This window comes from Tympanuchus pallidicinctus, unplaced genomic scaffold, assembly GCF_026119805.1.
Source record: "Tympanuchus pallidicinctus isolate F22 unplaced genomic scaffold, pur_lepc_1.0 scaffold6, whole genome shotgun sequence".
Classification (NCBI taxonomy): Eukaryota; Metazoa; Chordata; class Aves; order Galliformes; family Phasianidae; genus Tympanuchus; species Tympanuchus pallidicinctus.
In genome coordinates this window covers 12366637-12388433 of record NW_026294780.1, presented here as the reverse complement: position 1 = coordinate 12388433, position 21797 = coordinate 12366637, and the positions used below count along the sequence as shown (strand labels likewise).

General features: G+C 38.7%; 2 protein-coding genes across 5 annotated transcripts in view; one reads left to right on the top strand and one right to left on the bottom strand.

Annotated features, from left to right (window-relative positions):
- Nucleotides 1–21155, top strand: part of ST6GAL2 (ST6 beta-galactoside alpha-2,6-sialyltransferase 2) — a 45954-nt gene extending 24799 nt beyond the window's left edge. For all 4 annotated transcript variants that reach the window (XM_052705720.1, XM_052705718.1, XM_052705717.1 and 1 more), the window contains 3 exons: nt 2555–2656; nt 3767–3941; nt 16151–21155. In XM_052705720.1, coding sequence (XP_052561680.1) covers nt 2555–2656; nt 3767–3941; nt 16151–16419 — 546 coding nt within the window. In that variant the 3' untranslated portion in view covers nt 16420–21155. The remainder of the gene's footprint in view (nt 1–2554; nt 2657–3766; nt 3942–16150) is intronic.
- LOC128092178 (pinopsin-like) overlaps nt 11065–21797 on the bottom strand; it is a 76110-nt gene continuing 65377 nt past the window's right edge. The window contains exon 4 of the mRNA XM_052705731.1: nt 11065–13934. Within this exon, the coding sequence (XP_052561691.1) occupies nt 13710–13934 (225 nt within the window). The 3' untranslated portion in view covers nt 11065–13709. The remainder of the gene's footprint in view (nt 13935–21797) is intronic.

Here is a 21797-nt window from a genome sequence, read left to right as displayed (position 1 = left end):
TAGTTACTCGTTATCCGTGTTCCAAGGAATGGGTTTGCAGAGCTTCTCATGTGTTCTGCACCTCTTCAGGCTGTGCAGGATGCCACAGTCCTCAGTAACAAAGAATTTTGCCACACCACTTCCAGGATCTTCATAAAACCTGATCTGTGGGAATCCCAAAGCTTTGTTCTTTTCTCCTGTTCCCCAATTATTTCCTCACCGAAAGGTGAAGAGGATGAGGACTGATTTGTCTGACAGCCATTGTTCTTTAAAAATTTGGAGCTATCTAGTGAAAAACTTCTGTATCCACTGGATGTTACACCTGAGATGAGTCTGTTCATCTGAATAGAAATAGAAAATGGGATTTTCAGCACATCAGTGTCAACAAATGAAGCGTGCATTGAGCTATAGTGACACCTGATGGTTGTATTTTTTTTAATTTTGAAAAACTGTTGCCTTGGGCAAACTAAATGTCTTTCATCTTTATGAAATGCAGCCGAAGTGTAATAACAGAATTGCTAAGAGCTTTATAAAATACTGATATGGTGAGTTTACTTAGTGCCAAGGGTACGGCTGGCCACACAGCATTTTGTGTATGTGCTGATTCATGGTGAAGAACATAAAATCTTACTCTGGGTTTAGTAATATATTGGAGAGTGCTGATGTAACTGATGTACATCTTAGTGTCGTTTATCTCAACTGTGTTTTTGGGGTTTTTTTTTTTCCCCATCTGTTCTTCATTTTGCTTTGGGTTACTTTTTCCCAAAACATCCTAGTTATTGACCATGCCTAAGCCCCTGTCCCAAGGCAAGAAGAAGAGCTTAGAAACTTGATTTAGTTGACTAGTCTAACTGTGGACCTTACAGAGAAAGAGAAAAGTGCCTGCAGGGAGTGATTTGAGCTTTGCTTCTCCAGTCATCTCACACAGCTTCCTTGCAAACATTTGTATTCCCATCACCTTTCTGTTCCTTCAGAGAGATCAGAAGCTTCGTGCTGAGAAACTGGCCTTTCCCTGCCAGGAGAGAAATTTGCACAGGTCACTTAATAGAACTGGCTTTCCTTACCAGTACTGAAGATGTGTAATCCATACTGGTTTTCTGATCCTCCTCCTCTCCTTACTGTAGGAAATTCCTTCATTCAGTTGATTAAAAGGCTGTTGTGGCCCTCTCCTTCCCTCACATTCCCTGCTATGAAAACCCAAAGGATGTGAAGGAAGCCAGTGCAAGCACAACACATATTGTTATTCCAGAGGAAATTCATCTCATACATATGAATGCATGTTCACTAAGAGTGAACTTTCTATGGACAATACCTCTGAAGGTCTCTTGCTTGCTGAAAGGCAAGCAGAGCTCCTTTGTGTGATAACTGTAGAACTGAGCTTTAAAAAGCTTGACCTTTTGGTATGCTTACTCTGTAGTCTTATAAAACAAGTTTATGTTCTCAGGCAAAAACTGCTCTGAGAAATGGAGTTAGGGATGCTGATGGCAGCAAGACTAATTCTGTTCTTATTGTAGAAGGCTGGTGCAAAGTCATTAAGCTCAAAGTTTATGGTAGAAAGAATATTGCTATGGCAACAATATTATTTTTCTGAAGAAAAATATGCATAATCAAATATGGCTCATTGGATCCTAAAGGGAAATGAAAATTAGTATGAATTTGTCTGGAATGTTGATTAGTTTAACAGCTGGAGCTAAATTCATGCTGCATCAACCAGTGCAGAAATCATTCAGTTCAGTCCTTCCATTGGGTTGGATGCACCAGAGCTCAGAGGGATCTGGTTAGACACAGAGTCTGGGTAAGAAGCCAGCAGAAGTGGAAGGGAAACTTCCATCGGGGTGGGAGGATCAAGCAGAGTACTAGAAAATGTGGGATGGAGCTATGAGAGTGCAGTAGATTAGGGCAATATCACAGTTACTTCAAAAATAGTACTATCACACGTCTATTCCTGGAATTCTTTTTCTAGGTATACGAGCTTTTACTGTCATGGTTTAATTTTCCTTTTCAGAGGTACTTCACATGACACTGTGCTGCTGTTGAAGTGAGAAAACAACCAATGGGGGGGGGGGAATAAAAGAAAAATACAAAGACAAGGGTATTCTTCGGGGCTGTAGCTCTTCAAAGAAAGCTAGTCTATGTCCAAAAAGAGGATCCTGCAGGCAGTGTGAAATATCGTAGCTTTCATTGTAATGTTCCGGGACACGCAGTAGTGCTGATGTACAATTATGCAGAATCTCAAGTGGTCTCATCACATCACAGATGGAGAGTAACTCAGAGTACTGCTACTTCAAACTGTCATAGTGCTGTTTATGGCTAGGCTCTTTGTATGTATATATGTGTGTGTGTCTATATATATATGTATGTATGTATAAAAACAACCCTATTTTTGGGTATTATGTATAAAAGGGTCTATATACATATATATGTATATATATATAATGGAACAAGTTGCTTAAAGCCAAATTAAATTAGAACAAAGAGCAGAGTGGGGAGGACTGTTTATTTTAGGGTAGGGTTTTGCCCTTTTACTGGGTCCCATTTGCTTTTAACTGCATTTTTTTTACACGTATATTTGCAGATTCTCACCAACCCAAACCATCACTTTGTCGACAGCTCCTTGTACAAAGATGTTATCTTAGTAGCCTGGGATCCTGCGCCCTACTCTGCGAATTTGAATGTGGTAAGATGTCTCCTTGTTCCTTTCTTCCCAGTCAGTCCCAAAATACTGGGCAAAATTTGTCTATTTAGTACTCCTGTCTCCCTGTTTCTCACCACAGTGAACTTCAAGGTCATTCTCTGAGGAGTAGGGTTCACTACTTATGCCTGAACTGGCCAAAATAAGTTTATTGGTTAAAATGCTTTTTTTGTAGCCAGCACTTGTACTAGAGTGGCTTCCTCTGAGATACTAGAATAGATGAATGATGTGGATTTTTTTCGTTTAGGTATGCTACTATTTTTATGTGGCAGTGAATTTTCTGTATATTTGCAAAGGAGGGATATTGCTAGATCTCAGAAAGAGGCTTTATCAAGAAAGGTGACAAATTGCATCCTTCTTTTCCCACCTTCCCAGACGAAATACAGCACCTCAGTAACAATCTCTCTTGGTGCTTTCCCTGTGTCCCAGGCCTCCCTCTACCAGTTCCCCTTTGCGTCTGCTCCCCCACAGCCATCTGTGCTCTTTGCTGAGAGCAGCCAACGTTCGTCTGGTTGTCACTTGGAGAGCCTCTGCCTAGGCAAGTGCTGCAGCTCCAGTGGACCAGTTGATCTGATGGTTCTTGGCAGGGGGAGCTGGGAGCTGAGCAGGCTGTAAGTAGGAGGAAACCTTCATCTGCTCAACTCCCATGGCAGCAGATGCCAGAAAAGGCCTGCTTCTTGCATAGGCTGTCACAGGGCTGCTTCACGTGCTGATGTTTGATGTGCCTTGTGGGCTTGAGTGGGAGTCGGGGTTGGCTTGTCCTGCTGCACTTAGTTGATTATTGGATGTCTCTGTGTGAAAAAAGGCAGAAGAGTGGCCTAGAATGAGGATTTCTAGGACAAATGTTCACCAATGCCAGCTGCCTTCATAGAATCACTAATGACTTGAATTAGAATGGGCCTCAAAGCCCATGCAGTCCCAACTCTCTGCCATAGGCAGGGCTGCTCCCCACCAGCTCAGGTGACCAGGGCCCCATACAGCTTGGCCTTGAGTGCCTCCAGGGCATTCGAGCTCATTCACATTGTTTCTCATGTAGCATTCAAAATACATTGGATAACATAAGATTTAAGAAAGTTCTTGCTTTTTTCTTCCCAGTGGTATAAGAAGCCGGACTACAATCTGTTCACTCCCTATGTACAGCATCGCAGGAAGAATCCAAACCAGCCTTTTTACATTCTCCATCCAAAGTTTATATGGCAGCTCTGGGACATCATTCAGGAGAACACTAAAGAGAAAATACAGCCCAACCCTCCTTCTTCAGGTTTTATTGGTAGGTGCATCAAGGATGGGCCCAGTCCTATGTTAGATAAAAACAAAACTATAAATGTGTATGTTTCATGAGTATCTCATCTATGTACATCTGTTTTTTGTTCTTGATCGAAACTGGAATAATGACTGTCCAAAATACAAGAAATGAGAACTATAAAACAGTTGGGTGAATTTACTGTTCTGCTGTCTCGCTCTTCATATTCATAGTATATGTATCATACTTCTAAAATACACGCATCTATGAGAAATTTATATTATTCCATATTAATTTATCCATTGACAACCAACTCAATTCTGAAGTTCTTTGTTGAGATCATGTAACAGTGGTGCTCAAGACCGTTAGCACATCATGCTGTGAGGGTGGAGTCACTGATGCAGTGTGACAGACCAGACTGTAATCCCATGCACATGCCTAGGAATGAAATTTCTCTGTCACAGCTTCCAGTGAAGTCTGTAAGAGGCTGAAGCATCTCCTTTCTTCTTACCCTCAAAGCAATAGAATTTCATCATATTTTTCCATCATTTGTTAATATTTATTGGGGGACAGTTTGGCACTGAGGCCACAGTTCATGCTGCCTAATGTCGTAAATGAGAGCATTATCTGGAACATAGCAAGTCCTTATTGTGAATGTTGAAAGGACGCATGTAGTTCAGAGGAGCAAAACCGAGTCAGGATCTTCCTTATTTATGCATCTAGAGGCACAGGAATCAATAGAACTCCAAGTGCCATTGTCTGCCTTGGAAACTTGTCTTTTCATTTGAATCTAAAAGCAATGATATATGACATTTCATCAGCTATGGGAAGACCATTTCTGAGCGCTCATACTAGGCTTCGTATGCAGTAGTGGCATCCTATGGTTTTGTGGAGCTCACCAAGGGCTATAGGGAGAGTGCTTGAGGTTCTGAGAGGGATAACATAAAGGTGCCTGAAAAAGCGTCCATTGATGTCCTGAGTTGGCTGTGCTTGTCTGGATCATGAGTGGAAAAAAGATAAGGGTTGTGTGGGGAAAGGATGGCTTTGCAGTAGGTTACTTCTTGAAGTGAGATTTTTGGTGCCTGTGTGTAGAAATTCATAAGGAGAAGTCTGCTCATGTGGAATGATCTCATCAGCAGCATTCACATTCTGCAAAAGCAATTCTTGGAGTAATGAAGTTGTTGATAAAAATAGGATAACAGCTGCTGATCATAAGAATAGTGGAGAGGATCATTGTGCTGTCAATCTGTACTCTCCACAGTATATAAGAAACACTTCAAAAGCTTTCTTTGAAGAAACATGATTTAATTTCACTGTAAGAATAAAACAGTGATCTTCAACCCCGAACCTAAATGTTCCTGTCAAAAATATACTACAAGCAGAGAATGCTTGGAAAACATTAACTGCTAAAGAAGCAAAAACATTGGCAACAAAAGCTGCACAGTTACATGTAATAAGTGTGTGGAGATTTAGATTAGGCTATTTGCCTATTTTATTTATAATATAAGAATGCCTATTATTTATTTATAATATATTACTTTATCTATCTGGTTCTTGTCCAAAGTAAACTTTTATATATTTTAGCAATGCTAATATTAGCTTCTAGAAAATAAGACAGTAAGACATGCTCACTGAGAGTCATACGCACCTCGTTTGATAACTACCTACTATTTTGATAGATGCATTTTAAATGTGTCATTAGGGAAAGGCTTCCTATTTTAGAAACCTTATTGAATAGATGTCAATCCATTGCACATATAATAAAAACTGGGAGAGCACAGGAACAGCAACTATATCCTTTCGAAGGGCAAGACAAAGCATAGAGCATATAATGCAGCTCGGCAGAAATCTGAAAAGTCATGTTGGTCTTCATGTCAGGTATCTCTCAACAACTCATGCAGCAAATATCCATTTGGAACTGAAGCTGAAAGACACAACTGAGTGCACCTGTACGAAACATGTTCTGACTATCAAACTTCTTCCTATTTATTAGTCCCAGTTTACAAAATTGTATAAATTGTAAAAATTAAAACGTGGATGCATCAGGAGTGTCAGGAAGATTTTAGGGTGGTCTTAGAGAATTACTTCAGCAATTACATCTTGAACCTGAAATTTATATCCATTTCTGGTGCTTAGTATTATTTACAAGAAACTGAGTCTTCCCAAAGGGAGGATTTGGGATGGAAAGTGTTCTCACGGTGTTTCTCTGCAGCACTGAGTCACCCATCCTTCAGCAGTAGAGAGAATCTTTTAACATTCAAGAGATTCAGGAGAATCATTTAACACTGTTAAATAGCTATGTGAAGGTACTTAAGTCACAATATTATTAATCCTTTTGGAAAAGGGGCAAGTGGTTCATTTGTGAGGAAGAGGTAGTCTTGTACATGTTGTTACCTGAGTGGGAAGAGTTGGAACCTTTTTCCTGGTAACTTCACTGCATAGGAGCTGAAGAGGACAAGTTTTGTGCTTATTTTGGGTCATGGGTTGCTCTGTTTCAGCATAACTCTGTCCTGGAGCCCCAAGCTCCCCCAGACCCCACTGTATTAGCTCAGTATGTTGTTGAGTTGAAGCATCCGCACTGCAGTAGCTCAAGGCTAAGGTGAGGTAAGAATAGTGCACATCTTTGCTGGAGGAAAGGGGTGTGGAGGGTCTGTGGGAGGAGCAGGCTTGAATGTGCTACAGGCTACATTGAAAATAAGGCACAAGTCTGGAATGCTTTGATAATATCACATTTTATGTACATTCTCATACAGATTTAAATCTTGCAGTAGTTGCATATGTCACTGCTTCTAGCCACTTCTGAAATGCTAAACTATAATGCATATACTATGGAGGTTTTATTAAAATCAGGTGAAATGAATACTACCCAATACACATCAACTTCATCCAGTTTCTATGGCATCAGGCTGTAGCATGCAGATGTTCCTGCTTTCAGTTTTCTTCCAAGCGAGATGTCACCTTGCAGCAATCCATCCATCACAGATGCCATTCTGCACCTTAGCAGTGCTACAAGTATCTGACTGCAGTCTTTTGCATTGAATTTGCTGTTGGTTTAACAATGCTTCCTGTCCAGCTTAATGATAGATTTAAGTTCAGGACATCATTGAAAACAGACTGAACGCATTGTCAAATTGCATCCAGTTTGTAGTGTAACTTTATGGGTATGCCATCTTTGTATGGCACAGACAAGTCATCCTCTAGTGGAGCTGCCTCAAGGGGTTTGAATAATGACCAAGAACATAGATTTGTTGTTGGATTTTTTGGTTTGTTTTGCTTTGTTTTTGGGGGGGATCAGTGTTCCAAGGGAAAATAAATCTTTTGTTTTAATCTGCGAGTCTTTTGGCTTGTTTTCTGAGACACTGCAAGACACTGATGAAGACTTTTCCTAGCTTGTAACTTTGTCTTTTGGCATGTCATATCTTAGCTAACGTCATTCCTCGTTATAAATTATTCACTCTTTGTGTCCCTAATCTAATCTTAGATGAGCTTTGAGAATCCTTTTCCCAAATATTTTTGCATTGTTTCTGCAGCTGCGCCTTCATGCTTTTAAACAAAAGACTGCCTGGTGTTCTTGTTGTCTTGCATTAGCCCTAGGCAACAAGTTGCCTTGGTGACTTTTTGCAGTTGGCAACACTAGTTCACACTTGGTTGAAAACTGGGTTTGTTAAACGAATATTGATATGTTTACATCCAGTCCTGGACTGTGAACTGCTGCATATTTTTCAGACATGATGAAATGTAGGAGTCCAGCCACCAAATCTCATGTAATCTGGATTATATACAGTTTTGTAATGAAGACCTCTTTGTATGAATTCCTGCTTTCTGTAGTCCATTGGCACATTTTTCTAACTCACCTCTTCAGAAGTGATTTTACCTGAAATTCACATTTGTATACCTGTCACTTTTTTTCAGCAGCTTTTGCCTTTTTGACAGTGTTAGTCTATTGGCTTTTTTAACTCCCAAATCTGAACGTGGTCTGTGTAGGTTTCTACGTTTTATTAGCTTAATAAATGAATCACTGAATGCAAAATGATTACCAAGCCCAGGTTAATTTATTGCAAGGAGAAGGAAGAGGCGCGTTTGAGGCTCTACAGTTCACATTACAGACTCAAAACAGTTCTGCATCATTAATATCATTAATATTTAGTCTTTATGTGCATGCATTGAGACAATCATACAAGCAAGACTACCATTACACTGCAGTAGTAGCAGTTCAGTATATGACTAAGATATTAAATTTAAAATGGCTTCAGAGAGCGTGTTGAAGAGTGCAGCTCATCTCCAGCTCTGCTTAGAAAAACACACTTCCATGAGCTGAAAGAAACAATTCGACTTAGTAAGACTTGCCTTTATCACTTAAATTATCACTTTATTACTTAATCAGCTGTTCTTCAGTGGTTGGTTGAAGAACTGAATGGTGCTTTTCAGCTCAGTATTGTTCAAGTATTTTATGCAGAGAAATAATATTTCCAATACATAATCTTCCAATACATAATTCTTTTCATTTACATTAAAAACATTACAGAGCTTGAGCATCTCCCTTACTTAAACTCCTACTTCCTTACTTACTTACTCCTACTATCTTAAATTACAGACATAAAAAACCAAACTTCTCTCTTCACCCAAATCTCATTAAAACCCAAAAATTAAAAACCAGATCACATTAAAAATCTTCAGTATTCTGGCACATCACCCAAATTTAGATAATGTATTTTAAAAATATATTTTAAAAAATATGTGGATGTTACTGGTCAATATTTTCCAGTCTATGCTCATATTACAGAGTATATTACTGTGATCAATGTATAGATTTTTGCATTCCACATTGTGACAGATGTCATTTTCTAGCTCTAGTACATAATGTGAGTATTATACATCTAAGATGACAAGTATTACACAATTTGTTAGGCTTAGGCATTTGGTAATTATTAAATTCCTTAATAAGTATTTGTTTTTCTGCAAATTTAGGTAATGTTCTATTTCAGTTAGTTTTGTCGTAGTACATCAACGGGTGTAAAAGAACCCATTTGAAGAAACAGAATAGTTTAAAAAATTCAAAGTTTCTTTTTATGTGTGTTCCAAAGAATACCTGAGGCAAATTTGGCCCTGTTTCAAGAAGTAACAGATTTTCCTGTGGTATCTGAAATCCAACAAGCTACTTTGTTTACTCAAGAGTAAAAAAGTAGAGTTGATAGAAGTAGCCTAGCATATAGAGAACTATAGTTTCTAAACACTTTATGTGCATTTGTAATGCTTTCAAGCGCTTGTGTTATCAAACACAGACATATTGGTGCATCTAGCTTTAATTCTTTCCTGTAAATAAACTTGTGCTGTCTGTGAAGTGAGTCACACTGTGAGTGTAATAATCAGATTACGCTTATTCATATTTTTCCAGAGTCTCTTAAATTTTGTTAAAGTGATGCTGAACTTTTGCTGAATGTTTGAGTGGTACATTATTTTAGATGCTTTTGTACAGCATCTGTTGAATTCAGGTCCATTAAGCTATAGGTTATTTTCTTATAATCTAGAGAACATTTTTAAATTAGTGTGCTAACCACAAAGCCTAATTGTACTGTACAAAAGATCTATGCTGGAAATTGGATAACTGTTGGGTCATTAAAATCACCAAGAACAAATCAAGAAACATTTTCTCCTTTTGATTAGAATCCATAATCACAGAGTCATAGAGTCACAGAATGGCTTGTGTTGGAATTTATTTCTGTAAACCATGCAAATAATTTAATTTTGTTTTAAATGTTTTCAGCACAGATTGTAAAATTCCAGGAATTTACTTATGCCACTCAGACTGAGTTAAACCATACCCTAAGCATCCTAACATCATGAAAGTCTGCTGAATAGAAAAAAAAGGAAAAAAAAAGAAAAAAAAAGACACACATCCTTCTGAGGACTTAGAAATATTAATATATCATATTTTGAAAGCCACCATACTTCATTGGCATCTGATATTGTGCTGCTTTAAGAAACTTACACGTTGACTGTTTCTCTAATGTCATTTCTTTGGAGTAATATATTGTAGCATACTTCACAAAGTAAGGCTCACAGTTCTGTATTTTTTCAACACAGTAGTTAGGAGCATTGTCATTCACCTATAAAACATTAATGAAGCACACCTTTGAGTGATTTCTATGAAACAGGTTTCCCCTACGCAAGCAGAATTATTATGCATTTTTCCATCTTATATTTGTAATCCTAAAAGGATTTCTGAAAGATGGAAAATCCAACAAGGGTATTACCGTAGATTAGAAAAGAGAATATTCTTTTCAATGAAGAAATATCTTCAGCTGCAGTTTTGAATGTATGCTTGTACCAGTCACGTTTGCCAAAGCTAAAATTACACGAGATAGCTTGACCTTTTCCTTTCTATGAATTTTTGATTGGATAATTAAGATCTAGCTATTAAAACATAATCATCAGACTTGGAAGAAAAGTCATTTTCCAGCCTGCTTGCTGATTCCACAATCATGCCTATCATGTTATTTTTGAATGCTTCAGTGAACTTTTGAAAATATTTGAGTTTCATTTCTGTTCTTAAAGATACTCAGTGCTGAATTGGGCAAGGCTGCGAGAAAACTGATCTAACTTCAGAGCTGTACTTGATCTGATGGGAGAGATTGTACTCAACAAGTTTGGGAGATCCCTTTCCCTCTGAAGTAATCCATGGGTCCCTCCAGACCACACTGTGATTTCATCACTCAAACTGACAGTATTTCTACTCTTTATACTCTTTGTACAATAATAGGGTCTTGACCAAGGCATGGTAGTAATACTGCTACTAGTAGATTAATTAGATTAATCTAGGTATCTAGATTTTACTGAGATTATTCAGTAAATAAAGGCATTTTTGTGTGTGTGTCCCATGAATTCTACTTGGTATTCACCTTTCTAAGGAGTACTTCTCCATTTTGCTCTTTGCCTGCTGTAGATAGCTCCTTCTGTTTTACTTTTTCTTAAGTCATGCATATCACAGAATCACAGAATGGCCAGGGTTGGAAGGGACCTCAAGGATCATGAATTTCCAACCTCCCTGCCACATGCAGGGCCACCAACCTTCCCATTTAACACTAGACCAAGCTGCCCAGAGCCCCATCCAATCTGGCCTTGTCCTCTGGTCTTCCCTAAATACTTTGTTCTTTTCACTCTGATTCCCATACATCCTTATGAGTGAAAAAAGGCCATCTCCCATCAGCTTGGTCCTTGCACATAAAACTGATTTCTGTCCATAGCCAGGTTAGTCAGAGTGCAGGATTCATATGTCCTAGCTTTAGATGCCTCCACATTATGATTGTGATAGTGTGATTGTCAGCCTCAGACACAGCAGAGCAAAGGGTAAATATGGCTGTTAGACCTGTGCTCCTTTCTACGTGTAAAACTCCTGGCTTACACTGAGAGAGAGGTATAATACAAGAGAAATACAAGTTATCTGTGCTACCATTCCTTTTTTCCCATTGTCATCAGAAGGAACGTCTTCACATGATCCGTGCTTAAGTGCTTACTATAGGATGAGTTGACAGGCACTGCATCCCGAGAATGCACTTTCTTCCACTGATAGCAAAGGAATCTGTGATAGCTATTTGAGGTGTAGATGTCTGCATCATTGAGCAAATTTGGTCAGATGAATCACACTTTGTTTTCATTTCTTCATCCAGTGTTCCTGAAAAAAGTATTTACATGATTTTTCTCTAAGCTAAAGAGCTTTAGATCTAGAAGGGAGAAGGTACAGATATCAAGAACCAGACTGTCTGTTCACTTTCTACCTAGTCACTGAAGAGAAAAAACAACACTTATAAGGATCAATTTCATCCCATCATAAAACAGATATCTAAAATAAGTCTGATGAATTTTACCACAGAAATGCCTGCCTCTTGTCAATGTCTTTAAAGAGGACTGTAGACCATACTGCTTGGAAATGCAAATGTACATCTCTGTGGGATTAATTCTGCCCAGACTACAAGGTTATGGGATAACAACTCTCTTTCCATCTTCCATTAACATCTACTTAGGTTCTGAGTGAGCCAGTTGGTACTGTTTTATATGTAGTAATTGTGCATTGTCTGAAAGCTAACTTAAGGACTGTGAACAGAGACCAGTGTTTGGGTGTATTATATGGAAATTCTTTGCCTTACAGGCTATCAGAAAATTTGTTTATCCTTTATGGTGATGATCAAGGAGGAGTGATGAGATATGAAACAAACTTGTAGATGATATTGCATTGGGCAGTGATGTGAAAATTACATAGATGAAAGAAGCAAATAGATGTACTCTGAGCAGCACAGGGAAAAGAATTAAAGAAGGGAAACCTGGAAACTAAAGTCAGCGTGTGGGGGAGAAAATTTCAGCTGCAGAGGAGAAACCAGGGAAGCAATAACACAAAAAGATGTGTAGAGATAATTGGGATTACAAATGGAAATGAGATTGGACATTCAGAGGAAAGCAGAATAAAATGAGCAAGTTTAGAGAGCAGAGAAAAACTGAATCCATCCTAGTACTAGTGCGAATGTCCTCATGGTTTAAAGTGCTGCTATTGTATTAAAGATGTTTTTTGTAAACTTAGATGGCAATAAGATCTGGAGGTATTCCCATGTGGAGGAAGTTCATATCTTAGAAGGTATGGGACAGTACTGAACCCATTTGTTTTCTATTTTAATTAGGATTCAATTCATACAAAGAAAGCAGCTCACAAATGTTTTTGGTTTTTTTTCCCCCCAAGAAAGAGCATTTTGGGGGGTGTTTTTTGTGTGTCCTGTAGATCAAATGTGTTATCCTGAGTGTCTTGGGTTCTCACTCATCAGCTGTTAGGATGAAAGTGCTGGCTGTACCACACTATTGGTCTCTTTGACTGTGGTGTTAAAGATGCTAAAGAAAAAAAAGTCTGGCACTGACCATCGTTTGGTGGGTTTTTTTTGCTGGATTTGTGCGTTTGACAGGTGCATCAGGTCTGTAAGTCTCAGGATTACTCACATTTCCACCAGGAAAGATAAACCTCTGTGGCCCAAGGACACCTCAGTGTATGATAGTCTCTAGTCATTCACAGATTCATAGAATCACTGAACAGTTTGGGTTGGAAGGGACCTCAGAGCCCAGCAGCCCAAACTCCTGCCTTGGGCAGGGCTGCCCCCCACCAGCTCAGGCTGCCCAGGGCCCCATCCAACCTGGCCTTGAGCGCCTCCAGGGATGGGGCATTGTCAAACTCATCTTCCAGTTCATTTACCTTAGATTTAAATGCAAAGGTGTTGCTGTAAATTAACTGTTACCACTCAGAAACTAGCTCTGAGTCACCGTTTAATCCTTAAAAACATCCTTGTCCAATACAAGCAAAAAATTTTAATTGACTGCCAATACAAGCAAAAAAATTGAATTGACTGCCAGAAATTAGTTATCTGATTTACCTAATTTGAAACCACAAAGAATGGACTGTGTAGAATGACATAGGAAAAGCAAGGAGCTAAATTAGATAGTACATATCTTTTAGATTGATTCTGGAGGACACACATCCACAGGTCACTGAGAACTAAAATGTTACCATTTCTGAGTGCTCCATTAACTAATTTACAGGAAAGTCAGTGGTACTGCTTGGAATTTTGTCATTATGAACCATACCATCTTTGCTGTCACTAAGGAAATGGTAACAGAGTCCCAGTTTTTGTTCTTGACAGCTTTCTTATCCCACAAATGGCAATTTCCTCTAGTAATTTTAAGGTTAGCTGGGTAACGTGACAGTGAAATCAGACATTTTCTGTTTAAGGCTTGTATTTTCCATCAGAATCAATTTTCCTCTTACAGTGGTGGTACAGCTTTTGCAGCTGGCTCCAGGCTGGACTCTGGGTGCAGGAGAGAAGTGACTTTATGGTCTGTTTCTGGACATGGTTCATTATTGCACACCTTTCCAGCGTCTGTTCTCTGATTCAGCTGGATAACGGTTACCTTGGAGTGGCAGGTGGGCTCTCCATCAGTTGAGGAAGGAGGTTCACAGTGGAAAAGCAGGCGAAAGCATTTGTAAAACTGAAACAACAAACAAACAATTCTAGATATATTTGCTAGGCAGGCTAAATATATAGAGCATCTCTGTAAGAGTTTGGAGGCAAGGCAGTGTGGCTTGTGCTTTTTACCCACATTGAAAGCAGACATTTTTTCACCTTGAATTTGTGTATCTTGCTGCTTAAGATTAAAGTTCACTTAAATTTGTGGACTTGTCCTTTGAAATTGGTGTGCTTTGCCTTTCTAAGGCCATAGGCTCTGTAGATTTTAAAGCTGTAGAAGAATGTGAGATGTTTTCAGAACCTTTTATTTGTGATAAAAGAAGATTTAATCACAGAAGTAATTGGTTTTCAGTTACTTCACGCATCAGGCGAGGAAAAATATCATTTTGATAATCTAATGATACACAGCAGGAAGAACATAAGGTTCTTTTCATTAACAAGCCATTGAAATGTTCCCAAACTGCAAACTGAGCTTCAGAAAACAGCTTGCTTAATTAAAGAAGCAAAATAATTTTTTATGTTAATTCATTTCACTTTTGACAATCATCCAAGACACCTTTGATGCTTTTTGATTCCAAAACTGTTGTAATGAAAAAAAAACCCCAATGACTTCAGTTCTCATTTGTATTTGCAAAATGAGCAGAATTAGTCCAGCTGTCTCCTCTGAGAGCTGACGGTCATGTTCAACAGATGCGGTTACCAGCAGTGCAAGAAGTGTTTCAATAAATTTTCTATATGTTTTGATTTTTAAAGTTGCATCTTAAAAAAAAAAAAAAAAAAAGTATCAACAAGGCTTAATCATTTTCCTTTCATATGTTGTATAAAATGGAAGAGGTGGAAGAGGTTCTCGTAAACTGATGTGAAGTTGATGTGAAAGTATTACAGTTTAGGCAGTGCTATTGATCAATATATATTAGTCCCTTCAAAAATGTGCAAATGCCACATATAAGTTTCTCTCAGAGCTATAAAAACCTTCTAGTAGTACAGGTTTACAGTTGTGCCATGGGGAAGCAATGTCTGCCTAAGCACCTGTTTTCCTCCAGATCCTCTATTGGTCTTATTTTTCATCCCAAACACAGGATTAAGGAGAGTAACAACAGCATCTAAGGAGTGCACATAAGGTTAAAGCTAACCTTTGGCTGGCTTTAAAGCTTTAGGGGCTTTAAACATTTCCTTAGGGTCTTTCTATGCAGCTATTGACAATGCAGGTGATTGTCTGCTATTCAGACATGGCAAGAAAGAGTGAGTTAGCATTTTGTAGGTTCCTCCTTGCTGAACAGAAGGTGGAATGAGGTTTTTCCTCTTGAAGACACTGCTCTAAGAGGGACTTCACCTTTCTGAGTCTTTCTCCGTGAAATCCACCAGAAAATTCTGAGAAAGCTCTGGACTTTCACCCACCAATATTGGTTGATGCTTCTTCTGCATGTACTTAGGCTGCTTTCCTTGCAATGTCTTCCTGTCTATAGAGAAGCAGGTGAATAGAAAAAGGGGAGTTGCTTCAATTCCAGGCCAAAAAAGACCAACGTTATAATAAGATGTAGATGTTTCAGTGATTACACTGGTACCCCAATATTGCCAATGATCGGAAGCAACCATTCAAAACTTGCCAAGTGAGGAAACATGGGTGATACTGGATCATTTTTCAGTTTTTGTTTCTCATTGCCGTTATATACAGAAAAAGGAAAGGGCAAATAGTATTCTGCTAGATTCTCCAGAGCCTTGAAGATAAAAATGTATGTAAACGTTTGCAAGACAAATATATCTTAAAGCACAGCATTGGCTGGAAAGGGAATAACTGGAAATTTTTTAGATCTCTTGTGCATAACAGGCCAGAATTTAGCTGTGTGTTTGGTAGAAATATAAAGAAAAGCTCCTTAAAAACATCAGGCAACTGCTCTGCATGTATGCATAATCTGAATTGTCCAAGTGAATGCGTATACCTAGTCTGTCTTGGTAAACAATTTCAAGAATTCATGATACACAATAAAACTATGAAACGTCATCAGTTGGCTTAGTGCACAGCTGCTTTAGATCCTTGATTCTTGTGTAGGATATTTTGTGGACAGGGTGGGGAAAACAGGGAGGAGGGAGAGAGAGCAGTCTTCTCCCTCAAGGAGGCTGATGCGGTGCAAGCACTTAGAGGCCTTTTACTTCGTCCTTATGCTTCATGTACTGCCTTGTCAACTCTATAGGGATCAGTCTGTATAAGTTCACTCTTGTTTTCACTTTTTGCTCCAGGTATCCTCATCATGATGTCCATGTGTAGCGAAGTGCACGTGTATGAATACATCCCTTCAGTCCGACAGACCGACCTATGTCACTACCACGAACTCTACTACGATGCAGCTTGTACCTTAGGGGCTTATCACCCGCTGCTCTATGAGAAGCTGTTGGTGCAGAGGATGAACAAAGGTTTGCAGGACGATCTGTACCGAAAGGGGAAGGTCATTTTGCCAGGGTTCAAGTCTGTCAAATGCCCGGAACGAAATGATTTCCCACCCTTGTAGAAGAGAGTCCTTCACAAACAATGTACAATAAGGTACTACTGTCGTACTATAAACAAGGAGAGAATACTTGAAAAATGTATCTTAGACCAATCCAGTCTTGAGTCTTTAAATTGTAATTAAGTAGCAGGCATGAGAAATACTTCTTTTCTGAGCCTGAGTATTTATTACTGCTTTGCAAATAGTTAAAGAAAACACAAAGCTTAGCTTACAAAAGGTGCAGAGGACATACTTAGGCCGAAATATAATGTATTGTTGTGGGTGTGACCGTCGGAATTTGTCAGTGGTCTCTTATGCCACATATGCTAGATTGTAACTTTTTTTAAATGAACTTATTTAACTGTTAAATCTGGCATTGTGTAGCAGCCTGTATCACTTGTGTACAGAGCTGCCATTTGAACAATGCAGCATTTCTCATGGCTCCATTGGATTTTCACACTCTCCAAGAATGAAGTAATTGCTACTCTGAGCTGAATATTCATTGATTAGAGGAGTCTTTTAATTCCTATTCATACACTGGTTCACTTGCGGGCTTCTAACTGTACAGGAGGCCTTATGGTGGCTATGAAATCAGTGCAGATGTAGATGGCAAAACACGCAGCTAAATCAGTTAAATCACTGGATGCACCCTTGGTGTCACATCCCATTGCTCACACTGAGCGGGGTACAGGGAAAAGAGAAGTTTCTCATTTCTGTAGAAAGCAACAAACATACTGATAACCTGTTCAGAAAAATATTTTCCCTGAGAGGCCTACAAAGAGGGTGTAAGTGAGTGGGAAATGATGCCTTCCCACACTACGCACAGATAAAAACTATCCAGAGAAAGCCAAGGGAGACTGTGTAGCAAACACAAGTTGCACTGCAAGCAAATGTAGAGGGAGCTCACCTTTCTGCAGCAAAGATAGCACTGAGGATTACAGACATCATTTGTGAGGTATTTCACTGTGATCAAAATCAAATTTGTTTGCTCACAACTTACTGCTCTTAAGAAAGTATGGGAGTTGTTTGACAAAAGAGGATATCAGCATTTTTTTACTGCATGTTTGAAAAGCTGTACCCCAGAGAAGCTGTAATGCCTGCAAAAACAAACTGACTGTGGACAGCATGTGGAGATCATTTAATATTTTCCTTCATGACACACAATGAGAACATTCTCTAAAGGCGATTCTGAAAATCGACGTGAACGCTAAGACATCTAAAATATGAAGACTTCAGTTTCAGATTGCCTCCTGAGTGGCAGGAGGATTTTTGTGTGCTGTTTTTCTTTCCATTGATGGCGGTGGTTTTTTTTTTTCACATGACTGTACCTTTTCCCATAGGTCAAATTTAGTAGAACACAGCTGTATCCTCTTCATGTCCATTCAGTGAAAAGGCAGACAGTTCAAAAAGGCACTGAAAAGAGCCACTGAGAGTTTGTGTTGGAAAGTATCTTTTGTGTTTTGTCTTATGCAACAGTGAGACAGTAAGTGTGCAAATGGTATGAATGACTATTTCCACTTTGATAGCAATGTAAGCATCATTGTCTTTTTTTTTTTTTTTCCCTCTGCTCTTAGGGTCTGATGATTTTTTCTCCTCAAAAGGGAAGAATATCTCTTGCATAGGGCTTAGCTTTCTTTTCCCATGTAGCTTCTTAATTTGGGCCTTATGATCCTCTAAGATTCCTCTCGCTGAGAGGAAATATGTCCAGACAGTCTAAAAACTGTACTTCTACATTCTGTGTGTAACTGTGTCCATTAATCATTTTGGTACATATAAAAAGGAACAGATTTTATTTATATTAGCTTCAGACTCTGGATATATTAGCTACTGATGTATGTCAGCAACTTTATTCTTAATAACATTGTTATTTAATCTTCTGGAGGATAAATAACATACTATTCTATTTTTTAGTATGTTTGGTAAGGTGCCTGCAAAATATTTGAAGTCTGAGCAAGTACTACCGAATATATCTGCCTTTCTAGCATGTTGGATTAGCTGCTACATGTGTGTAATGGAAGGGAGATGGTTACCTTTCTAGAACTAGTAACTGCTACTTTCTGTAAGCAAGAAATTCTCAAGTTCTGAAAAAAAGCATATCACTTTGGTCTGCAACCACTAACCTCAAACTCTGATTTCTATTAAAAAAAATGCTAACTGTATTACTCAGCTATCCATAGCAAGATTATGTTGTATTACTTCTTCAGTAAGTTGTCCACATAGCTGTTGCACAGAACAAGGTGGCTTTTGCAGAGTTCCGTGCAGCAAGTGCTATCATACCTACTTAGTGCATCATTTAAGTCATGATGTAGAACCAGGTCTGAGACACCAGAAAACAAGCTATATATTTTCACTGTACTGGACTTTGCACATTTAAGGCCTTTCAGCGGATTTTTTTTCTTTGCTGGTATGCTGATGCTCTTCAACCTTTTGAGATATTTGTGCAACTGTTTCCAGGAGAATTTGATGTATTCTGATTTATATAGCAGTCACTGCTCCACCATAAGTACAGTGTGGATGCCGTGGCACCATCACCTCAGAAGATGCCACAGAACTGTGCTGCTGGCACTTACTTGCTTGCAAAGGGTAGAAGACCAATTTATGATCCCCATCTTCTTGAAAACTCAAGGATCCCTAGAGTGGCTTTGTAGCACTGGTTTCCACTGTGATTTTACATTGGTCTGTCTGGTCAAACAGCTGATGACTGCTTAAAGAGATTTTGTTCCCCTACTGTCTTTCTTGTCCTTTGCTTTTTGATGCAAGTGCAAATACATCTGATTTGCTAACTGAGGGCTCTCCTCCACTTCGTTCAAAAGGGGAAGGGGTAGAAATGGAGAGGGAACATGAAGGACCTGTAGAGGTACTGCTATCACCAGTGCTTACACTCTCTGTGGTTTTGGTGTTGGTGGGTTTCATAGGAGCCCACCAAGTATTTCTTGCATTTATGGGCATTTCACCGTCCTTCACAAGGGCAAAGATCCAGTCAACTTGAAGCAATGAGTGTGTAGTAACACTGAATCTGTGTGTCTTTTAAAAACAGTGATGTGTGAGAGTGCTGTTTATAGATACTTACTAAATGTAGACAGTATGAAAGAAAATGCATCTTCCCACCCAGATCACAGGGTTTTTGGAAGTAGATGTAGGCATGGCTTCATAGCTCTCCTGTGCAGCTATTGCATGCTAGCAGAGAGAAATGGTACCAAGGCAAGGGAGGTCTGCACTGACTCAGCTCTTGACACATGCCATCAGCAAAGCAAACACTGTTATTTGGTGCCTGAGCTCCCTTCAGACTTGATACAGTGATTCAGGTTTCAAATTTGTGGAGTTTTACTGACAAATAGGAATAAATTGCCTTCAAAAGCCAGGGAGCCCCTTTTCTGTGCCCTGGTACTGTGGACAAAAGTTGCACTCAGTTCAAACTAAGCAGAAACACAGCAGCATCTTAAGTAAACATGCTGAGTTTATTTTGAATTTCATTAAGCTCCACTGTGAATTCTTTAGTCTTTCTGACATGTGGTGCTCTATCATTTTATGCATTCAACCTTTGAATGGTTAAGTCAAGGTATTCTTCTGTTTATGAAAGAAAAATTAGGACAGGTTTTGCCTCATTTTGAGCCAAAATCTTTCTGCTATAGGTAAATTATTAATTGTTCCATTCCTTTATAGTTCTAAAGATTACCTGGGCGTAGACTCACAGTTCAGCTCAGTTTAATTCTTAATTAAACTACTGAATACTACTTTTTTTCCTTTTACCTCACTGTGCAGTTTTATGCTAGTGAAACTCTGGTTAAGTTAGGGAAATTACAATGATAAAAGAAATTGTACCTTGAAAGAGAAGGAGCTTGTTTACACACTGTGATCTGCAATCTCTCTGTACAGATGAACAAATTCTGGAGCTTGTTCCTATTGACCTCTTGGCAAAGTCAACAAAACCAAGAGAGCCTTTTACTAAAATGAAGAGTAGTATCTACATACACGAAATGGTTTTGCAGACTGAGCATACTCATTTTAAAGTTGGATTGAACCAAGTAGTTCCAAATAAAAGTCCAATTCACAGTGATTTTTTCATTCCCTTCCTCCTCAGCAGTTCTTAAGGATGGAGAATGCCACTTGAAAGGTGACGCAGGTGTACCATGAAAGGAATATCAAACACATAGACTGCAAAAATAAATGGGTCCTCTTTTTCCTGACATGCTTTTTAAAGTTGACACACATATTAAATAAATGAAATTGCTTTTTGAAGTAGGTGATTCGGAAACCTGTAGTAGGAGCACCGGGCTCTTTGCTGGAAGCTATCCTCTCTCTCACACTGAAGGAGGATACCTGATTTAACTGTTTGAAATTTAAAGTAGCCCGTGTCTGGGCATGCCTGCATCATTAAATGAGCTTTGATACTGCAAATTTCTTCTCTCTGGCTTAGTGATCAGATTCAGAGTTTTGTTCTTTAAATAAGAGTTCTGTGTAAAAGCCTTACGTTTACCCATATCATCGCATCACTCCTAGACTATGTAGTCATTGAACTATTCAAATATAGACTGTGTACTTTTTTAATAGCTTTGAGAATTATTTTGTATGATGATTTTTTTAAATGAATGTGTACTCTAATAACAAAGCTTAAGATTTTACAGGAGTCACATTTTTAAGAAGTGTTTGTATACATTTTAACACTTTCTATATTTTCTATTATGATTTTGTATATTTTTATGTACGCACAGTGTACAGATTTTTTCCTGTAAATAAAGCATTGGTTTTCATTTGTTTAAGAGTGCTTGTCTTTTCATACTGGCTTGCGTGAATGGCACTGAACTGCAGACAGCTAAACAGGGAATGTAACTGTCACTGATCTCAAATTGAAATGGACTGACAGACTGAAAATTTGCTTTCAGTAAACTACAGAAAACAAGGGAACATTCCAAAGGCAGTTTTATTCTTAAATGAATGTGTCTACCCAAGCAGGTAGTTCATTTGGCAGTTCATTTCTTGGGATGTTCAAGCACTCTAAGCATGTCGTGCTCTGGTGATTTGATGCTGTACTTGAAATGCTAATAAACTAAGTAAATAGCTGTGCCATCCATTCAAGGAATCCAACATCATGTCTTAACAAGAATAGGCTTTTTTGTTAACTATTATTTAAGTGAAAAACAACTTAACAAAGGAAAGCATAACTTGTCATTTGATTTGTGATGAAAAACCATATAAAGTGACCACTACAAGTCTACTTCCTTCCATTAAACATGTGATATTACACTGCGTTGGTAGTCTTTGAACAATGTGTTTTGAACAAGCCTCAGCAACAAATCCAAGAGACAGTTAAGCCAAGGGAGGAGCCACGTGTCCCTTGGACTGATGTCCCAACCACTCCTGCAAGGGTCCAGAACAATGCCCAAGAAATGGACAACCATGGG